A 16,900-nucleotide genomic window follows, 5' to 3' on the forward strand; every position below is an offset into this window, starting at 1 on the left:
AAAGTTTATCTTCCATTTTTAAAAATTACACTTTCTGGAACCACTACATTCAGCAGCATTCTTGCTTTCCTGCTTCTTTGTTGTAAACTCAATGAAGGCAGTCTGAGACATGCTTTTTTCTTCTTTCTAGTAGAAGGTGGCGGATCTACTAAATAAGATCTTGTACATTTTCTAAGACGAATGGATTTTGGCTTCATTTCTATAGAACGGAATGAAACGTGAACCGCTGTGTCCATGTTTTCTACAGTCATTGTTATGTTAAAACTCTGTATAATTGTTGATGAGATGTGGTCAGCACCTGGCAAGGAAACGGTTAACTGTAACCAGGCAAGCTTTGCTTATTTTTTTATCAAGCCATATACAGGAAATATGCACTCGAGCGATTTTCGAGAGCTCTTGGTTTTGCTAAGCATGCGCAGGCCTTCATCTCACGTCCTTCATTTGCACTGCCCTTGACCACACACGGTTACTTCATCACACACCCTGAAACCTCTTAACGGACCACGGCGCTGAAAATGCCCCCCATTCTCGCTCTCGCCCCAGCTGGTCCCCGCCCCTTCATCTCTCCCTCGCCCCTCTCTCTCTCCAGCCTTAGCTCCACTTACTAGGCAGATGGCTCTTTGTTGAGGCGTTACAATAGGCCGAGGGTCTGTGTGGCCGTCTCTAAGCACACACACGTACACACACACGCGCACACACACACACTCTTCACGTCAGTTATCTTTGTTCCTTTTGATGCTTCAATATCCCTTTATGAAGATGTTGATCTCTGTAACTGTACAGCATTCGCTACAGTCATTTCATTTCACGGATTCTTCTGGGTGACGTCTAAGGTCGTGGCTGACGTGTGGTACATTTATTTCTTTATTTAATGTTTATTTCATGTACCCAATTAAAAAAAACATAGAATCAGCATACACAATGACAAGGAACAGCACAATTCCATATATTTGTCATATGATAGCAATATGCTATGTTTATTTAAAAAAATGTATTTAGTTTGTAAAATAATGGCCCTTTATGCAGGGTTAACTGTAACAACTGAAGGTTGTTAAGCACAGTAAATTCAATACAGTTGTATGTTGACAGATTCACACTCTTATAATTATAGTTATAAGGTTATTTTCTATTGCAGAACCATTTTTAATTTCCATAAAAAACATTTTTTTTGTAAAATATTGTTATGTGTAATTGTGTTATAAACCTTTTAAAGATTTAAAGAAGCTAATGTTAAGGTTCTTTACCAATTTAAAGGTCACTAAATAAGACTGCTAAATAAGTGGATGAGCCTTCCAAATTATATCATCGCTGTCCAGTGAAAAACAAATATCTTCATTTTAGTTGATTTTCAGTTTACTACTTAATTTGAACAGACAATCTGTCTATATATTATAACACTGTTATAATAATTTATTATATAATAATAACACTGTTAAAAATAATTAGGAATAGGAGATACTGCCAAAGTAGAAGAGTACATATCAGCAATTATTTTTTTAAATATATATATTTTTATTTACATGATCTGTAGTACATTTGGATGGATATGTGCATACAAACATTGTTTCTCCCATTGTGTATAGACTGCACTTCAGCCTGACTGATTAAATCATTAAAATATGTATAAATATATAAAAATTATTTTCTTTGTGTGTCTCTTTAGAGTCAGCCATAGTATGCTACTCCTGGAGTAGAAGATACTGTTTTTTCACAATCAAATAGCTCTGTTTGAACAAACTTTGATTGATCTTTTATTTACCTTATTGGATAAAGTATATACAATGCCAGTTGTCCCCACAAATGATATTTACAGTATTTCGTATGTATTTATGTTGAAAAGCTTATCTGACTTTAAACCCCATTTGTGCCTGTTTGACCTTTTTCACCTTATTAAATAGAATAAGCAATGCCAATTATATCTACTGGGTAATGAATATTGGCGTAACACAGCTCTCCAGATTTTACTTTAACCTACATATAAAGTGGACATAAAATATATATATTAAATTGCTAAATGGCAGAAATGTGACCTGCCCAGGATTATCTTAAATGGGCATTTATCCAGCTTCTTGTATTCTCCATCTGGAAAAAAAAAATCAAAAGTTCAAGATCTAGATCTAGAATCACAATTTTATCAATAAACTTTCTTTGCAAATGTATGTATGTATATTTCTTACTGTGGCTGGTAAAGGGTTAAGGGCCCAGCATGTTGGCTTTGCATTTCTCAGTCTGGAAAGCTGGGGTCAGGGGGTGAGGGTAGCAGAAAAGGTTAAAGGTCGTACTCAAGGGTCTCTTAATGGCAGCTTAGCAGACACAGGTATGAAACCCACAATCCTGTGATCAATAACCATAACCATAGCACTCTAACCACTGAGTGACCACAGGGAATTCTGTGGCCTATACACAAACTGTAGTTTAGTGAGTAACAACAATGAGCAAGCCTCTACAAACTCTATTTTCAACCACCTGTGTAACGCGGTATATGTTTAAGGAAAAATCCTAAACTGTATTTATCTCTTTATTTACCTTTAGATTCCTTTAACAGAATAATGTTAAAGTAAGTGAATAATTCCTAGTTAGAGCTTCCCTGACTAAAAGTATAGCTTCTACACTGGGTAATTAGCTATAGCACAGCTTTACAGTTTCTCCTTCCAAAGTAAAATAAGGTAGAACTCAAGATAACAACATAAATTATATTGGTACCACTTTAAAATAAGACTACCTTTATAAAGGGGTTATAAATGGTTTACAATTAGTTTATTAATGGCTACTAATTAGGTTGTAAATGCCTTAAAAATCTTTAATAATCAGTTATAACACATGCGTAGAAAGGGAAACAATATAGATAGCTGTGGTTTCACTATTTGACAAACAACAGGTCATTGTTGCCCTTTTTACGTCTGTGTTATAACTGATTCTTAATGATTAATTAGTAACTATTAATAAACTAATTGTAAACCATTTATAAACCCTTTATAAAGGTAGTCTTATTTTAAAGTGGTACTATTATATTTATAGTATTTTGTGTATATTTAGGTTGGAAAGATCATCTGACTCAAACAATATTAAACTGCATTTAATTAATTGATTTAAGATCTATGTCTATTAACTATTCCTCACATATGTGGTTTGTTGCAACATTTGCTTTTAGCTAAACTTTTCAGAACTGTAGGTGCTGCCAACAATATTTTAATTTTAATGTGTAGCATAAAGGTGCACATTGCTTAGGTGAAATTTATATGCTGGTTCAAATACTTTAAATATTTTTTATCTAAATATTAAACATTTCAGGCTGTGCCCTACTCTCGTCTATATGTAACCAAACATTAAAACTGGTCACTTTTGAGAGCTGGATGAACTTCAGCTGCAATCCAAAAGGGAAAACGTCAGCTGGAGCTGAAGGAAAAAAAAATGCTAATTTGCCATCTGGATTATTAGGCAATCGTCTGATTCCCCTGTGCTGTAAAACTCCCCACAGGCCACAAACAACAGAAGCTGAAGCTGAGTCTACTTCAGCACAAGGACTCCAAAGATCAGGACCTGCAGCTTGGTTGGAGGCCATGATTTTTCAACACCAGTTTAACGATACTGTATTTTACACTCATGACTGTGCAAATGTGGAGCACTACATGTTTTAACAGCACCACTGGAATCAAAAGAACCCTAAATTAAACCGAGAGCAAGCCAAGACCTGCAGGCAGCAGAGGCAGCCGTAAGTAAAACTAGCTGTTTGGAAACTTAGATCATTAGCCAAGATCTGACGTCTCTGAAGAAGAAGAAAAAAAAGAAAGAAAAAGAAAAACTGAAGTCAGACATGGTCTTGGTGGTGGTGGAGGGTGCAGGTAAGGGGAGGGCTGGTGGGAGGAAACTGCTGAGAAGACCCTCCTCTCTCTGAATGAATGGAAATTTCCACCAGAAAGCCAGAGGCTGAGGGTACAGTTCTTCAAGGCCGCTGCAGGCCAACTTCAACCAACTCTTTTACTGTTACAGCTGTACTTTACTCAACCAGGCATTGGGAAGATCTTTTTTCTTTTTCTTTGCTTTTTCGTCTGGGCCTCTGTGGTCTTATCTTGATTATATGTCTCTTTTGATTTGTCTTGTAGTGTCAGACTCGGACAGATCTCAGGCACTTGCAGATGTAAAACAGATGGGACTTTTTTGTAAGAAAGTTCAGCAAGAGAATAGTCTTATATAGTCTAGGTCAAAATCAATAAAAAGATAAACATACTGAAGGGAGACTATGGCACTGCCACTATGATTGGGACATTGCTGGTTTGAATTCTGTTTAGCGTACCTTACCATCGGCTACCGGAGCCCTGAGAGAGCACAATCGGCTTTGCTTTCTCTGGGTGGGTAGATGGTGCTCTTTCCCCACATTACTCCAAAGGGTGATGTCGATCAGCACAAGGCTTCTGTGAGCTGATGTATAAGAGCTGAGTCACTGCGCTTTCCTCCGAGTGCACTGTGATGCTGCTCAGCAATGCTGCATCAGCAGCAGTTAAAAAAGAGGTAGTGGCTGACTTCACATGTATTGGAGGAGGTATAGGCTAGTCTTGGGCTAGGGGAATCCTCTAGGGTGGGTTGGGTAATCAGCTTTCAAAACTGGATTAAAACCAATTAAAATAAAATAAAAAAAAAAAACCGAAAACCAAAGTAGTAAACAAAAGGGCTAGCTAAAACATGGTATCAATAGGAAAGCAAAGGTCAAATATTAGATGAAGCTGTTTTTTTTGTTGTTGTGTTGTGAATGATGCAAAAGACATGCTGAGATCTGATTTGAGAGTCCAGAGTGCAGTCTGAGACGCATCTGTACAAATCAATTGCAATCACATTTCAAACCATGTCTAAAAGTGGTTTGAATCTGATTTGGTTTCTTGCTGTCCAGACTCTTAAATATCAATATGGATAAAATTTAGATTTCATAAGTAGTCAGAAGTCAGATCTGAACTAGTAGTCAGAAAGTAGCCATAAATAAATCTGACCTGACAAGGCTGTAAAGAGTAAAAGAGACCAAGCAGCATTAACTATCCTCTTATTTGTAACAACACTCTTTCTGACACTGGTGTACTCAAATCTGTATCTTTTTATCTGAACTCATTTCCAATTCTGGAAACATCTCTTCAGTATTACGCAACACGCTTCAGTGAGCACTGAGTTTAAGGGGTAAGTGTCCTCATACCACCCACATCACCTTCTATTAGGAAGTCTGTGTTTACACAGGAAGCACTGCAGATTGACCTGCAGGAGATTACTGTGCTACAGTGCATTACAATGAAAAGAAGCAGTAGAACAGTACCCAGTGTAACAGTGGGGGCGGGTCTTGTTCTTCGCTTATACTGAGAGTTCTGGAGTATTTATATTTGCTTAGACAGGAATTTAAATACAAATCCTCTACAGAGACAAGGGAATTCTGCATCATGAGTAGTTAAAATCATCTATCAGACAAGAATGGTACAAAGAGGCCCTGTGTCTTCAACAAAACAATCACATTTTTTTAAAGGTCAAAGGCGCATGGATAGTTTAATCTGCTCATCCAGGAACTGAAAGTTTGAGAGCTTCTGCTTCTGTTTTTTGGATGTTTAGATGTTTTAAGTTCAGTTATTTCTGGAGGTGTTAGCACCACTTAGCCCCTCTTCATAGACCACTATATGTATATAATTATTAAGCATACATCTGTATACTGCATATCAGTGGCATTTAGCAAGATTTAGTGTTTAATACATCAGACTTACTTTTGTAGCCTTTAATGTTGAACAGATTTTCACCAGGTTTGCTACAGGGTCATGAGAAAACCATCCATAGGGTGCAGGACACTGCTGCTCTAAACAAAAGGACACAGTTTGACCACAAAGCACCCCCTCTGCTTTTTTCCAATTATTGTGACCCCTTTCCCTCCAAATTCTGACCCCTGAGCCCCTCCCCTTCCTACCCTGCAGCAGCAGCATTCCGTGTGTCAGGTTTCAGCCCTTTGTCTCCAGATTCAGGTGTAATTGTGAATTACACTCCTGACTGACCAGAGAGGAAGTTACAGACTTAATGGCTGATCGGAGAGAGAGGGGGCTGCATGGCTACCCTTAAAGTACAAGGCTAAACTGATTGCTAGGCTAGTACAGATATAAGGGGTCAATTGGTTGTTTGAAAAAGGTGTAGCCTTTTTGACCCTTCTGTCACATACAGAAATCTGATATATGGGGATATAGAGAGTTTTAAATACATACATGTGATGTATACTACATGAACTTATCCCCTATATGTTTGCTTTTTTATATATTGTTAAATATACATGGATGCAAGGATGGAATCATAGAATTAATGCACAAAATATAATATATAGAGACAAAAATGTGAGATAAAAAACATACAAATAAAGAGCTAAATAGGAAAATAAAGAAATATACACGTAATATATTGACCAACTTCTTTTGAAATGTAGAATTATATTTTAGTGTAACATATATAAAGTGACAGTCTGTAAGTTTTGGGGATTTGTGTATTTAGTACTTTTAATGCAGATCAATGTAAATAAAGAGATTTTTTGAGAATATTGTTTATTTTTTTGTTCATATATAAACTTATGAAGGACGGCAATTTGTGTTATACATATATTAGAGAAATATACCATGATTAAACTGTTATACTTACATAAATGTATTAACCTATTAATCATAAATACATGTAATCTATATATTCTGTGGATGTGTCTAATACACAATACTCATACATACTGTATATGCACACAATATTAAATAAATGCACATACTAATGCAAGTATCTATGCCCAGTCATTTATAATACAGCACATATATGGTCATATATCAGATTTTGGGTGTTATGGAAAATCAACATGCAGAAGCTAAATTTCCACCTCTGTTTCCAGAATAGAGCAGAAGCTTGGCAGGTCGTGTACAGCGATGAATATGTGTGTGTTGGGGGTGGCATCAAAAATACATCGACCTGATTTTCTGCAAGCAAATCAAATGAGTTGACAAAGCAGTATTTACTGCAGTGACTCAAACCACTCTATATATATATACATATATGTGTGTGTTTTTTTACACATCCAACACAACCTCATGACCAGTCTGCTTAATGCCTCTGTGAAATTATACTTAATCCATGCATCATTATGGATTTGATGGCAGACTGGCATAAACCACATCAAAGGTAACTGTCTAGGAGGTGCTACCGATCTATTTGATGTTCCTTAGTGAAGATCAGTGACATACTGCCATGCTCTGGTACTGTTATTCATCTAGTGGAGATTTTACACTACATTGTGCACTGTTTCTTATGGAAGCTAAAGAATGTTGCACCGAACTGTGAGATTTGGCGTGTGCCACTTCATGCATTAAATCTGAATGTGATTTCTGTCATTTAAGTCAATTCAAGCAGGATGCTGCCAGTCACAAACATTACCACTCCCTGCATCCACTGACTCCAATAATTTACTTTGTCTTGTCATGAGCATGTTGCCCAGTGCCCTACCTCACTTACAAGATAACACCTCACAACTAACACTAATGTAAGTGTTCCCAAGCCAACCCCTGAGATAACTTCAAGACCTTCAAGATCAATTTACACACCAAAGGTCATGGGATGTACATAATACTACCAGTTCTAATTGGGAGTGCTCAAATTGTGCATGCCAGAATGGATTCTCCCAGTCGACACCTCAAAACAGCTAAAAATATCTGTGTGAAAATGTTGCAGTTATTAGCCATGTCGCATGAATGGAAATCACTGGTATACAGATTTAAATGGATCCATTTTGTACCTCCCATCCCTCTCTCAGCAAAAACCCACTTATTCGCAAATCCAACCTCATCAAAGAAAAAAAGAAAAAGACAGAAACAGGAAAAAAAAACCGCAAACCACTAAAGACCAGCAGGCAATTTTTGGACGTGATCCAGTATCCATGGAAACCGATGGAGCTAGTAGGCAGGCTGCGGGTATACCAGAGGGAAAAGCACTACAGGAAATGACCTAACAAAGCCTCCTCTCCCATTGCTCCCATTTTCCAGTCGCACAGAATGAGTAATGCTTGGACCTGAGCTTTGGGTTTTTCTTCACAACACTGGCTGCTACTTGTCTGGATCCGTACGGCAGACGGAGCGTGGCCCTCGGCCTGCAGACGTCTGTCTCAGCACGCCACGCTCCACACATGCTCTTCATTTCCTAAATGAAAGAGCCTCTCTGTATACAGCATGTGTTCCACTGGCTGCAGAAAAACGACAGGCTTTTATACGTGATTTGATTCATTTCTTTTCTGCAGGCTAATGCGCTATCCTTCTCCACGTGAAGATCCACGGCCAGTCGCAAAGTGTGGGGCTCTGCGGTTCCCGGCACTTTCAGAACACATCCAACGCATTAAGCGCTTTCATCTCTGTGTGTAATTACAACCAGTCTCCAACTGGCCATAATTATATTCTTTTCTGTGGAAGAGATTGCGTTGTGATGGCTTTGGCAGGCCTCTGAGAGTTTTGCATTTGGTGATTCTGAAGATTGAGGAGATGTCTGGAGAGGGTTTTCAAACAGGTCCAATCACAAGCATTGTTTCTAGTGAATGTTCACTAAGATAGCTCTCTACTGGTCACCTCATGACCTTTACTATTTACATTTTTAAACGTAACAACAGCCTTCGACTGCTGTTACTGACTCTTTGTTTTAATGACTTTTGCTTGTCTTGGCAAGCCAGTGTTTCCTAGCCCAAAGAGATGGCAGGAAAATGATTTTGAACACCTCAAAAAGCAAGTATTTTCAGGGTTGGTATGTAGGATTGTTAAGAAAACAGGAATATGGCATCCACATTACATCTTGAAAAACAAAGTACTGTATATGTAAATACAGTAACATTTTACAATGTTTAAATTGAGAAAAATACAATACTTACCCACTGCATTAACCCTGTAGACCATGTATGTAAACACACACTTCAGTTCACTATCATGCGTGCAAATTTGGCATCAGTTTGGGCCTAAAATAGAACCTTATGGGACTCCCTGCAGCAATTAAGCTTTCCCTGGAAAGTACAGACAGTTACTTCAATAAAAACAACCTGTATAAGCTTTTTAAATACCCTTGACTTCAGAAAAAATAATAAATGAACAGGTGCCCCAATTTCTTTCGCAAGATAGTGTATCTCAGGGCTACTGAGAACTAATAAAGCAAGCATTGTCAAATTAGCAATTTAGATATGGAGCACTATGTGCTGAACTATGCTTATAAACTAAAGTAAGAACATAATGTAGAAGAAAAACAAGATTAACTGCAAAGAACTAAAGTTACTAAAAGAAAATACAACCCCCAACTAAAAAAGGTTGAGACAGTATTGAGAATGCAAATAAAAAAGTGCAGAGTTTCGCACACAGACATAGACGACAATTATTTAATTGCAGACAGTATTTCATATGTGTTTGTTCAACAGAACATTCCAGAAATGTTAAAATGGAGGCTTAAAAATTTTAGGGCTTAAAAATTAACTGTGCAAAACAAAAGCCTTATATTTTAACCCTGCGGCTTCAATTTTTCTAGGCTTTAAGGCATCAAGTATACACAGTTAATTTGCTTTGCCAGTGTTAAATTAACACTGGAAGTGTTAAATTTCACCACTCAAAATGTAAATCTAACACTTACGAAAATACCTCATTACTGTTCCCTATGAACCTTTTACACATCTAAGCCCTCAAATCGGGTTTGCATTGTGATGCTATTCCTTTAACATTCAAATCCAGCTCAGGTTTTGTCATTCATGTTTGGAACAAGCATCACAATGATCACAATCACAATATCCAGACAGGGAAAACAAAGACTTCAACTTGACCCCTCACAGAGCACAGTGCAATGACTCCACACCATCTGTGACCACCAAATGGGCTTTGTCACCAAGGTTGACAGATCTGATGGGAGCCTATTTATTTAAATTCATCCACTGGTTAAAACATCATGCACATCTAGGCCATATCATATCTTACATATAGCGATGAAGTGTTTTACTATTTACTGTAATTATTTAAGGGGTTTTCCAATTAGCTTCCCAGACATGGTTTAAGTCTATTCTTGGACAACAGAGAATTTTCAATGAAAATTTTCAATAGAATGGAAAATGTAGTTCCGGACTAGGCCTAATTCCGTTCTAGTAAAGTCAACCATAAGGGTAGTAATTATTCTGCACTTTAGTATAAATGTTTATGAAATGGACAAACTTTTACATAATGTTTTGTTTATACTGAATCTTCGAAAATATTTGTCAGTGTTTTCTCCCTAGGGCTGCAACTAATGATTATTTTGGTAATCAACTAATTTGTTGATAATTTTTTTTATTAGTGGATTTGTTCATGATTAGTTCTGCCACCCCTCCATCTCTGCATTCCCGCCATTTTTGATTACATTGATTAATCGTTGCAGCACAAAAATGCCCTGAAATATTGTGATCATCCACTCCTACGTGTAACACACCTTTCTTATGTCAATTAATCGTTGCTTATTATTATGGCAATTAATTGTTGCAGCACTTGTCATATTGCATAGAATATTATTGTCCCAAAAATGCTGTGAAATATTGTGATTTTATTTTAAGGCCACATCATCCACCCCTACATGTAGCACATATTCTTTCCTCACAAGGCCTAATAAGAGGCTTCATAGATCTAAGTTTGTTCATCCCATATGAGCAGTGGGTCTATAGGGAACTGCACAAGGCAACTAACTCCTGATCCAGAGGTGGGCTGGCAGGAAGCGCAGCAGAATTGCACTCCTTGTGCAACAGGTTGGCAGCTTTGGCTCAGCACCCAGAACCGGGTCGTGCAATGAAGACATTGCAAGCTGTTACAATATCAAAGAGGCGGCGATGTGTGCGTGGACCTTCATTGGAGTGGGTGAGGGGGAGTTAGCATGTCAAAGTGGGAACCCAACAGCTGCCTGCTGCGTCTCCATCTGGGCAACAATGGCCTTTTACTCACAACATGCTAATGAAATAGTGGCTGTACACAAAGACGCGGCAGCCGTACGGGTCTGTATGAGCAGACAAGGTGCCACAGGCTCACCACAAGCCTATTAAAAACGAAACAAAGGCTGAAATGTTTGCATATAGTTAGTGCTGTGCAATATGACAATATTACTCCCGTTTAATGGGTTGAAATTCAGTATATTTTAAATAAAAAATCACTGTACGTAAATAATTGTAGAATTTAATTTGACATTTTTAAGATTTTGAAACCGTCATTTTGAAATATTAGTCAGCTGTAGACTTTTAACTGATTACAAATACCATTACAGATGTGATTGCAATATCAATATGCGTATTTTGCAGCATACGGTGCACATGGCTGGAAGCATGTACAGAATACATCATATACATCCCAATGTGTCACTACTGGTATAAAAAAGCTTAATTTTGTCTAGTTCATAACCAGTGATAAAGTGATCTGGTATTGTTTCTAGCAAGAAACTGTTGGCATGTAACGTAAAATGACTAGATTAATAAAAACAAAATAAAATACGTATTACATCTCATATCACTGCCCTGCAAAATAACTTCTGGTATAAAACAAGCTGACTGCAGCATGATTATTGACAAGTGATTACTGTACTTTACTAACCTGCTAATCTAGCTGAATATTGATCAGAACAATTTTGATTGTTAACTGTCCAACTAAAATGAAATGTAATACTATTACAGTATATCACAATGCATAAACTTTGAGTTTAAGTTATAAGTAAAAAGAGTTTAAAACCGTGTAGGCCTATAGAGGTCTTTAAATCTGGACAGTATTCCTAGACGGCCTATGTGTGATGCTACATAGCCTGTCAATTACATGAGCTTTTCTCTTAAGTTTCAGCAAATGCAAAATCCAGGACTGGAAACTGGATTCAAAGTCCTGATTCCGTGATCTTATTATGGAATGATTTTGTGTTTTTTACTGAAGATATAATATATTGAGTACTGACTTATTATACAAGGTAAAAGGACCAAATGTGTCAAGTAACAACGTACAAATACTTTGTTACCTTACAATAAATATAATTTTTGGTTAACTATACTTTACTGGAGTCATTATTTTTAGACAACTTAAAAAAAAGACTATCTACATAAATAACTACTTCCAGAGTATATAACTCTCCGACATCCTATTGATTTGTACGCAGTCAATTATTTTCTTACATTACTTTTATACTTTAAGTGGTTTTACATTTTTACTTGAGTAAAAAGCTTGAGTTGTCACTTCAACTTCTACAGAAGCATTTTAAACTCTAGTATCTATACTTCTACCTACAGAGTAATGAATGTGAATACTTCTCACACCTTTGAATGAGACAAACACTTTGAGTACAGCTACTAAAACCTTTCTTTTCATTTTTTACTAATGTTTTCACCTTTATCTGTAGCGTTATAACTCAATACACCTTGAATAATGTTTTTGCCTCCATCTTATGCTTGTAAAAGCCCGGGTATTACCAGCAGAGAATCTTCACCAATTGGTTGACGGTAGTGGGTTTGTGGTGGGCGGGGCGTTGGAGGAGGGGCGTAAAGCGAATCTTCTTCAATAACATCGTCTGAAATTTTGATTTGCTGTCTCCTGCCAAATCCAGTGTCACAACGCTCAGCGCGTCACCAACCACTATCCAATCAAATGCGGCAGCGGGTTGGCGCGTCACCGAGCTGGTTTTCAGTTCTCAGGTTTGAGGCGCGTTTGGTTCACTCTCTCCGTTTTCCTCCAGCTGCACGGGGCTCCTCTCCTCCACTAACTTACACTTTAATTTCACATCACATCTCAGCAGCCATGGCCGACACCGCTGTAGACACGACCACTGCCCCTGAGGTTACCGCCAAGGTAAGGACGGGTTTTGTGAGGGAAGCGACTAAAGAAATGAAGGAGCAGAAACGTGTGTGTGAGAGAAATAATGAAAGGAAACGTTAGGTTAGCTACATCGTGTTCCGGGAGAAAGGGTGAGCTCTCCATCACGGTGAGGTGAATAAGCTTAGCTAACCTAGGTTAGTAGTTAAATTAGATTTTTGTTTGTTTTATTTGGGGTAAATTTACTTAGGTTAGTAGACTACCATAACTACTTAGCTAGCTTTAGTTTAATGAGTAATTAGCTAAATAACCCCAATTATTAATTAGCCTAGATTTGTAAGGTTGAGCTCAATCACGGAGGAGGGTTAGTAACTTGGATAGCGTTATCTTTTTAACTAGTAGATAAATGGGATTTTTTTTTTTAAAATTCGAAATAAAAAACTAACCTACAGCTAAAAGACTGCATTATCTAAACAAAACCTTAAGTAAGGTTAGTTTAATAACCAATATGTTTTTTACATTTTATTCTAAGATAAGGTAAGTTAATTTAGCTAGCTAGTAAACTGTTCTAACTAGGTAAGTTTCATGACATAATTGGTAGTTAAATGGGATGCTAACAAAGTAGTTAAGAACTATTTAACCTAGAGATCTAACCTAATGAATACAGAAAAACTAGTCTTAGAACTGTGTTCATTCATAATTCTAACTGATAATTAGCCTAACAGAACAGCTTAACTAGCTAACTCGCTAGTTAGCCACCGTTAGCTAAGTCTCGCTTATAAAAAATCCTGTCAGACAATCTAGTTAATGTTAGCTGACTGGCTAAATAGCGTTAAAAAGGCATTGTGAGGTAACGTAACTGTTAACCTAGCATAGTTGGCTTAGGTGAGTGCCTTTGTCGTCCTTTTTACCTCGTATTTTACGTTTTGTAGATTTTAAAGAAAGCCTTTAACTGAAATGAAAACGTTAACCTAACAAGATAGCGTTATCTTACTTATTTGTTTGCTTATTTGTGTTAAAAAAACGGAGCTTTGTGGTAATTTTTGTGCTTTTTCTTAATTAAGAATCCTTAGTTCGCCTCAGAAAACGTTTATTCTTGACTAAAATCCTCCCACGTACGTCTTTTTAACGATATATTCCTTTATTACGCGTTATTTTCGTGTATTTTCTAAACTCTTACCGTAATTCCCGCTGAAAGGGCGGGAAAGCGGCTCGGTGAGCGAGCGCGGGTGCGCGCGCGCTGTGGGCTTTGTTCGCGTCGGCCACGCGCTTTTCTTTTTGTCCTCTAGTGAACGCGCACAGATGGATAACGCTATCAAACGTAGCTACGTTAGATTAACGTTCATGTTTCCATCCCTGATCTTTACTGAAACAACGTTGATCTCTGACTTAGTAATTAGTTTTATTCGTGAAGGGCGATTTAACGTTTATTCAACGTTATAGGTTTATGTGTAGCCATTATTTGTAAAACTTTATTTAGTTTAAAGATGTGTAACCATATTTGTGTTCTATATTTAAAGATTGCATTGTTGTAGTGTAGAAACTTAAGTAATTTTTTAAATATAAATATTTTTACTATAGCAATTTTCTTGTTTGTGGGAGCACCTTTTTCTCTGAGTGTAGAATCCATTAGGCAGCATCCACCCATTCAAAGTCTTGAGATGAACGTCCATTAAACGTTAGAATTTCAACACTAACCTACGCCTATTTGCCAATGCCATGTTTAATAAAGGTGGCTTTCAATCATCAACGTTTAAATTAAGTTTTTCATGCAATCAAAAATAGCATTTCTTCCCTGTTCAGGGCCTCACTGACCTTCAATGCTCTGCTGTATTCTGTGTGAAATAAGGCAGATAATTTCAGTTATTTACAGTATATATGCCTGACTGGCAATTGGGTTGAAAGTTATGGTTAAAGGTTTAAAACATGAACATAAGGCAGCCAGGTTTCCACTGAGGGGTTTAAAGAGCTGTGCTGCTTGCTCACACATGGCTTTTTGTTTAGCTCTGCTCTGCTCAGCCAACACGCTTGTGGGATCTGTGGTTATGACGTTTGTGCTCCTTGTGGGCGGATGTGCTGGTGGAAATGCACTTACTTCCACTCAGTTTGCTACTAATTTGGAGATTAAAGAAAGAGCTTAAAGATCTGTAGCTGCATAAGTCACAGCCACACTTGCAAATTGTTTGTCTTAACATCTTCTGTAACTTTGTGTGTTTGTAGGACCTTAAGGAGAAGAAAGAGGCTGTGGAGGAGGTCGAGGAGGCCCCAAAAGAGAACGGCAATGGGGACGCACCTGCCAATGGCAATGGAACAACGGTAAGTGACTAAGACGTGGGGGTATTTCCCAGCAGGCCTAGCAGCAGTGGTGGCTGCGCTTGGCCCTAGCTTGCAGGTGTTGGGAGGCCCATCCCCCTTGCCGTTCTGCTCTTTTGTTTGGGCTTGAGAACTGCCACAGATGTAGCTGAAGCAGAGCTGGTATTAGCTTCTGCTGTGTGCCTGTGTTCTCAAAGCAGAGTCCTGGTGGGAGTGGAATTTCATTAGTGGTCCTCCCACAATTCATGGCAGTCAGTCTTAAGTCATGCACATCATTTGAATGACTGTCAGAGTAAAAAGGCTTACAATGTTTTTTTTTTATAATTCTGTATTTTAAAATAAACATTTGACTTTCTTTTGTTTTTAGACCAATGGTGATTCTCACAAAGAAGCCAGTGAAGAGGAGGAAAAGGAAGCTGAGGAGGAAAAGGGTAAGTGGTGAACCCTCTACTTCGTTAATATTTCTTACACCAGTTGTTGTTAAATGTTGAGTGATGTTTGGTATTTGTAATTAAACCCATTAAAAATGAAGCTTTGGTTTTGTGTAGCAGCTCCAGAGGGGGAGGGTAAGGAAGAGGAGAAAGCTGCTGAAGAGGAAGCAGATGGGCAGGCAGTGAAACGTCCAGCGGAGGAGGAGGTGGGTTTGAAACATGGCTCGTCTGCTTTTCAGGCATGATCATGATTGAAAGGTTGCCTAGTGCTCCTGACATCTTTGTGTTACTCAGTCTATCTTGTTCTCTTGTGTTCACAGGAGTCAGTTGAAACAAAGAAACAGAAGACAGAGGAGAATGGTGAATCCACAGAAGCTGAAGTGAAAGCCTAAAGCCTTTGCTATCCACCTTGGTAGCTCTGTCTGTGTGGTCAAACTGACCTGGTAGAGTCTGTGCTTCTGCGTTTAATTTACAGATGTCCTGTTATTCCCCCGGACCTTCCCTTTACAAACATATTGCACTGAAACCTATATCATCATGACCCCTTCCTCTTTTGTAAGATGTTATTTATTGGTGTAGGAGCATTTTAGTACCCTTTTGTAAGATGGAAACTTATACATATGAATTAATCCATAAGTTTGTAAGCACATACTCTACTGGGGTTTTTGACCAACAGAAACACACACAAAGCCGCTGTACCCTTTCTCTTAATGTTCTGACATTTACATGGGTGATAAAACTCTGATTCACTTAAGACCAAAGATAAAGTTTTAAGCAGGGGCTAATAGACAATGTTTAATCCCGACTGTTTGTGCTGCTAGTAGTTAATCCCTTGCTTGGCTGATCTGTTAATGCAACAGATGGCATACGTAAATGAAAGGGTCTCGTTACTGCGCCTAGTTGAAAAGAAAAGATGGCTTGTCCCTTTATGCGACTAGCTTATGTCATGTTAATTAACCCCTCTTAAACCTTTAAGGTTTTTGGTCTTTTGTTCCATATGCATTCCAGAAGGATTGTACCTTTTTCATATCCTTATGTACAGTTTCAGTTTTTGTTTGGTCGGTTTGTTTTGTATGGGGGAGTGCAGGATCGAAACAGCCTATATCAGAACAACATGCTGGCACTGGTGTTCTCAGTCCTCTAAGCGATTTTCTTTTTTATGATTGTGTTTTGGTTGCTTTTGACCACTGCTTTGTATATTCTGGTTCAGGAGTATAAATAAAATCAATCTTGTCTTTTTAAACCAGTGTTTGTCATTTTTCCTTGACCTACTGTGCTGTTGTCAATTTTTGGTTCATGTTTTAATTTGTGGCTTAAGCTGCAGCTGAGTTTAAGTTTTCTATGGCACAATTCATTTATTTA

The 16,900-nt window shown here is 37.9% G+C and overlaps 2 protein-coding genes across 2 annotated transcripts in view; one reads left to right on the plus strand and one right to left on the minus strand.

The window, feature by feature from the left end:
• Positions 1–16,900, minus strand: part of mmel1 (membrane metallo-endopeptidase-like 1) — a 230,362-nt gene that overhangs the window by 142,729 nt on the left and 70,733 nt on the right. The gene's annotated exons all lie outside the window — the stretch shown is intronic.
• Positions 12,674–16,781, plus strand: si:ch211-222l21.1 (prothymosin alpha). The gene is made up of 5 exons (XM_007251444.4): positions 12,674–12,830; positions 15,015–15,110; positions 15,475–15,538; positions 15,659–15,744; positions 15,859–16,781. Exons 1-5 carry the CDS (start codon positions 12,780–12,782, stop codon positions 15,928–15,930), a joined length of 369 nt encoding a protein of 122 aa, XP_007251506.1. The 5' UTR covers positions 12,674–12,779; the 3' UTR covers positions 15,931–16,781.

The sequence above is a fragment of the Astyanax mexicanus genome, chromosome 24 (assembly GCF_023375975.1).
Source record: "Astyanax mexicanus isolate ESR-SI-001 chromosome 24, AstMex3_surface, whole genome shotgun sequence".
NCBI lineage: Eukaryota > Metazoa > Chordata > Actinopteri > Characiformes > Acestrorhamphidae > Astyanax > Astyanax mexicanus.